At 40.9% G+C, this 6000-nt stretch overlaps 1 protein-coding gene across 2 annotated transcripts in view; it reads left to right on the top strand.

The window, feature by feature from the left end:
- The first annotated feature begins 2471 nt into the window (after positions 1-2471).
- Positions 2472-6000, top strand: part of GDPD1 (glycerophosphodiester phosphodiesterase domain containing 1) — a 42920-nt gene continuing 39391 nt past the window's right edge. The window contains exon 1 of one of the 2 annotated variants that reach the window (XM_014826584.3): positions 2472-3001. In XM_014826584.3, the coding sequence (XP_014682070.1) occupies positions 2860-3001 (142 nt within the window). In that variant the 5' untranslated portion in view covers positions 2472-2859. The remainder of the gene's footprint in view (positions 3002-6000) is intronic. The other variant, XM_070482882.1, reaches the window with a different exon arrangement.

The raw sequence follows: 6000 nt of genomic DNA, 5'->3' as shown, positions 1-6000 counted from the left end.
TTCTAAGGATAGTTTTTAAGTGGGAATTTCCTTAACGGTGTCTTCTATAAAGAGCAAGACTGTTTTTTCAAGTATTTTATTTTTCGGAAGATCAGTACTATCTTCACCCCCTTGAACTGATTTAAGATTGGTGACTTTGTTAATATAACATCAGCCACTAGCTATGTAGTCTCGGGAAAACTACTTAACTGCTTCAGACATCAGTATTCTATTTATAATGAAAAAGCCCAGTGATTTCTGATACCCATTCTTTTTCAATATTTTTTTCCCTGTGATAATTCATTGCTTGCATTAATTTCCTTTCTTGGTTTAAATAATGTCTTGTTAACTTTAGAGCCTCTTGTAAATTTCCCTCAAAATATGACCTTCTTCATCTTGGAAGACATTTTTGTTCATGTTGGTGCAATTTTTTAAAAGATGCTTTTCTACTATTATAGCTTGCCTCTTCTTTCATTAGTGTTCATTTTCTTGGGCCTCCAATTATGTATATGTGCTCCTGCTTGGTTATTTATTTTGAGTAGTTCCGTATGCTTTTCCAAAATTTGTTGGTAATATTTTAGAGAAAGAAACAATTTTATCTTCTGACATAATCCTTTACTTATATAGGATACTTTTAATGCTTTCATTTTACTTAATTAGATCCTCAGAACAACCTTATGACATTAGATACAATTGTCCCCATTTTACAGATGTGGAAACTGAGGCTTAAACTAAGTGATAGGCCCAAAGTCACTCAGCTTATAAATGTATAGCTGTGTCGGTGTGTTCTAACTTCAGGGCTTTATCTGCTAAGCCACAGGTGCCTCTATATGTGAAGGTTAAGTATTCATACGTAGATTTTTTTTCTGGTAACATTTATCTATATATGTGTCTATACTCATCATAAATAGTAGTCATCAAATTTAAAGAAAAGGGGCTATCAGGTGAGATTTTGGAAAAGGGAAACAGAACCATGCACATCAACTGATTTATAGGATATAATGTGACAGCCGTAAATAGATGCTTTCCTTAATTCCTAACAAGGCAATACTTTTTTCTTTTGAGGAAGATTAGCCCTGAGCTAACTACTGCCAATCCTCCTCTTTTTGCTGAGGAAGACTTGCCCTGAGCTAACATCCATGCCCATCTTCCTCTACTTTATATGTGGGACGCCTACCACAGCATGGCTTTTGCCATGTGGTGCTATGTCCAAACCTGGGATCTGAACCGGCGAAGCCCGGGCCCCCGAGAAGCGGAATGTACGAACTTAACCGCTTCGTCATCAGGCCAGCCCCCAAGGCAATATTTTTTAACTCATGAGTTTCTTTAAAATGTGTTGATTTTAAAAGTTTGGTTGTATTTGGAAATTTTTATACTTAGTTCTTTTTCTTCTACAAAGGCTTCACCATTTCTTTGGGTATTTTGGTATTAGATCAGGAAAAAGACTACTCCTGGTGGTAAACTGACGCAAAAGTCTTTTTCAGCTACTTTAAAAAATCTAATAAAGGCCCCTGTTTTCAAGAATCTTCTAAATCTTATTTACTCCTCTTAAAAGAAGCTAGAATCTTTGGGAACCAAGCTCATTAGTAGAATGTGAGAGTTGGAAGTTATCACTTAGCAAAAAATTCCTCATTTTACATATAAATAAACAGGATAAAGAGTAATTTGCTTAAAACCAGAGTCAAGAATCACAAGATTTTATTTTACTTTTTTGGTGAGGAAGATTGACCCTGAGCTAACTATCTGATGCCAATCTTACTCTTTTTGCTTGAGGAAGATTGCTGCTAAGCTAACATCTGTGCCACTCTTCCTCTATTTTTTTTTTTTTTTTTGTATGTGGCAGCCATAGCATGGCTAGAGGAGCGCCATGTATGTCCCTACCGGGATCGAACCTGGGCCGCAGAAGCACAGCGCATGAAAGTAACCGCTACAGCACCTGCCGGCCCAAAGAATCACAAGATTTTAAATAATCAGTATGCATTCTGCTTCTGTGGGAGACAAGCTCTTCTTGCTGAATCTTCTCCCTCAGCCCTAGGTTAATTCTTTTGCATTTAAATATGGCTCTTAGAGTTTTAGTAGTTTAGAATGTGTGAAATGAAAGGGAAACTAATTGGGCCTTCTGGAATTTAGTTTCCAGTCTTCCTAAGACTTTTAGGTGATACCCCATAACTTTGTTAACTTTTCCTTATTTTACATGGACTTGTAAGTCAACAAATATTTCTATACTGCCTATCGTGTACAAGGCATGGGGGTTGTATTTTCTCAGTGAAATGAGAGAGGAGTGCGTCCCTCAAATATTTGACTGATAAACTAGTACATCTTATAGAATGTGTGACAATAGGGAAAGTTCTCTCTTGGTTGGACAAATGGATGGGTTTATTATTTGTTTCAGCAGGCTTTAACTCCTCCATCGGCCACAGTTCTTCGCATTCCCTGGAGGAGGGGCTAAGACGCGCCCGAAAGCTTTCCTTTCTGATGTGTATTTTCCAATCACGTCAGGCCTTCCTGAAGGCTATCGTTGAACAGCCTTCCTACCTGAGTGACGGCGAAGGCCTGGCAAGTTTCCAAGTTTTCGCTTCAGTCTGAAGCTTCCTGGAAGCACCGCGGGTGCGATCACAAAGCCAGGTGACAATCGCTCCCCACGACACCTCCGCAGGTTCCCCCCCAGCCGCTGCAGCGCGCCTGCGTGCCGGAGCCCCTTTGTTGCTCGGACGCCCGGGTCCGGATGCGCCTGCGTAGTGGGCCGGCGCGGACAAGTGCGCTGTGCCGCTGGCACCGGCGGGGGGCGAGCAGACATCCAGCCGCCGCCGCAGCCGTTGGGACCGCCGCAGCGGAGTTCGGAGGGCCCGGAGGTGGGAGACTTCCCACACGGGGGCTGAGATGTCGTCCACCGCGGCCTTTTACCTTCTCTCCACCCTCGGAGGGTACTTGGTGACCTCGTTTTTGCTGCTCAAATATCCAACCTTGCTGCACCAGAGAAAGAAACAGCGATTCCTCAGTAAACACATCTCTCACCGCGGAGGTGAGAGGGGTCCCCAGAACCGGATGGCGGAGGTGGGGGAGGCATTTTTCTGCGACTAGAGCTCAGGGTCATTTGGAGCTTTGCAAAAGGCAGGCGGGTGGAAATACGTGAGAGTTTGAGGAAGGATGGGGGTGTGTAAATCGTGGGCTCCCCAAGAGGGGAAGGTGATGTGAAGGGGAGGTCTCCTGAGGGAAGGAAGAGAATCTTGAGACAGAGCCAAGTTGCGGATCTCTGGAGTGCAGCGGTGTCGGGGGTTCTCTGAAGGAGGAAGGACCAGAGTGAGAAGAAAGGGTAGATGGAGCGTTTCTCGGCGGGTGGAAGGATGATCGCAAGGTCCCTTCCTAGCAGCGAGGCACAATGGGGGAGCGCCGGGCAGAGCCGGAGGTACCCCGCCGCGGGTCACCGGGGACAGACTGCTCCGAGCGAGCCGGTGGCTGCGCTTGTGAGAGCACCTGGGCGACGAGTTCCAGGGTTGAGGAACTGCGTGAACCTGGAGGCGTGCTGCCCCCAGAGTGTCTGCAGTCTCTATGGGCCGCCCCCGAGCACTGATAATTGACAGGAGAGGGAAACCGAGTCCTTAAGCCGGAGACACTTACCAAGGTCACAGTTAGAGCTTGGGCTGGATTGGGATAGAAACTGGAGCGTCCTGGTTCCCAAGGCTGCAAACCTTGCACCTGTTTTTTTTTTTTTTTTTTTTTTCGCCACACCCTGCACCCCAGCAATGACGTGTGGATTTCCAAAAGACAAAAAGGTGATTTAGTTTACGACAGGACAGTATTGTTTAAAGAACACAAAGAAGTTTCTTTTGGAAAAGTGTCTTGGTAAAAGGAACATAGATAGTCCACCCTCTAATTTCTCAGACAGCAGACCAAATCTTTGCCCCTTCGTTATTGTGTAATTGTCTTTATTTCGTTTCAATCATAACCTAGAAATGGTGTCAAATTGGATTATTTTAATCAATTTTTACTGTTCTTGCAATGAATGTTAAACTAGTTTAAAATTTCTTGGAATTTACAGTCTAATATTTGAAATGGTAAATTTCTGGGAGTTTACAGTCTAAAACTTGATTTAATACCATAACTCCTTTTCTAACAAGCATTGGCCAGGAATAAGGTTTTAAATATCACAGAAATATGTTAGGGTTCTTCTGTATAATCTTATCGGTTAAACATAGTTCTAAAGGGTGACTTCAGTAGTTACGCTAGTCCCGCACTCATGAAAAGCATCAAAGGTTTTAAGGGGTCACCAGCTAAATGCCATGTTATTGCTTATTTGGTTTATCTGTGTTTTAAACTGTAGATAACATATGACTACTAATCTGCCTTCGACCATTAGAGCCAAAAACCAACTTTTAGTCTTTACGTTGTTGCTGTAGAAACAATTTTCAATGGGAGTAATCCTATTTTGGGGATAGGTAGTACACACTGTACTTATGTTTACTAATTTTAAAAAAAGAAAGTGTGCTTACTAAAAACCCAAAACAAAACAAAAGTAGATCCTCTAAAAAGCTGTCTAAACTGTCACTATGGATAATCTAAATTTTATTTTAGAAGAAATACATGTGAATCTTTGAAATTTTGTAACGCTCTACAGGTGAAAAACCAGCAGTCCATAGAGGTTAAAACATGGGTGCTAGATCAACGCAACGAGTATCAAAGCCACGATAAGATAGATCTACAATTCTCATTTACTTTTGGAAATAACCTTAAAAATATTTTCTCCCTACGTATTAAGTCATTTCAGTTGTTTCAATTTCACCCCTGTAAAAATTTCCCTGCATTATTTGTAAATATGGCATCAGTATTTGTGTATTCAAAGATGCAACAACCTTTCATGAGAATCTAGTTAAACAGTATCTGCAGACTCAAAATCTCTTCACTCTACTTGTCTGATGGTCTTAGAGAACTGCAGTAAGTTCCTGTGTGTTAGTGCTTAATACACTTTTGTTGAGTGTGTGCACCAAATAATACAGTTGAATCCAGAGGGGAGAGGAGATATTTACTAAAAAACACTTTGTAACTCAAGATACTAAGTTTCTGGAAAATGATAGACTGGGAAGGAGTCAGCTTCTTGCTTGCTTTTCAATCACTGGTCTTTCTGGGCATATCACTAACATTTGGGCTAATTCTCTGTTGCTCTAACTGCAAATACCTGATATTTCACGTAAACCAGGTGTATGACCATTCCAAGATTGAAACATTGATCATTATATGTGTATAAAGTATATACACCTGAGTTGTTATAACTTGAAACTCTTGTTAATGTTTACTGTATGTGTCTGCTCTAAAAGCATTATCGCCTGAGTCAGATTCTGGACCTACCACTAGCTAGCCTTGGGAATAAGCCTTAGTTTCCTTACCTATAAATGGGGGCTGTTTGCCTTGCTTCTGCTTTGGGTTGTTATGAGGATTAGGTATATAAAAAGCACTTTGAAAACTGTAAAATTGTGGAGAAATATAAGCATGAGTACAGGGGATGCACATTTGTATTTTGCAATTGAACTTTGAGTTGATTGAGAAGGAATGAGATCACTCTATACTTATTTTTCAGAGTTTTAATGAACACTTTCACCTTTTACTACAATTGATTGTCCTTGAGAGTAGAAAATACTCTAATGTTTCAAAAATTAGATACCATAGGCTTGCTTTGTTATCTCTTTAAAGCATATATTGTACTGCATTATGTAGTAATAGGATATGTTAATCCATCTGCTTCCCTTGCCAGACTGTAAGTTCCTCAAGGGCGGGTTTCAGATTTTATTAATGCTTGTGTCTCTAGCCTCGAGTACAGATTTTAACATATAGTTAAAGTAATAGCTTATTGTCCACTAATTCTCTGCTGCACGCTAGATACTTTCCATGTGTTTCCTAAATTTATTTGGCTCAGAAAAGACTTTTTTAACTACACTGTATTGACGAAACACCAATAGGACCAAAGATAAATCCTTTGGATTAAATGGAGAGCAAGCAATATTCTCAAAGGCCATTTTCTTAATTTCT

This window comes from Equus asinus, chromosome 13 (assembly GCF_041296235.1).
Source record: "Equus asinus isolate D_3611 breed Donkey chromosome 13, EquAss-T2T_v2, whole genome shotgun sequence".
Classification (NCBI taxonomy): Eukaryota; Metazoa; Chordata; class Mammalia; order Perissodactyla; family Equidae; genus Equus; species Equus asinus.
Note: the sequence above shows the minus strand (reverse complement) of the source record. Positions and strands in the feature narration are given on the sequence as shown.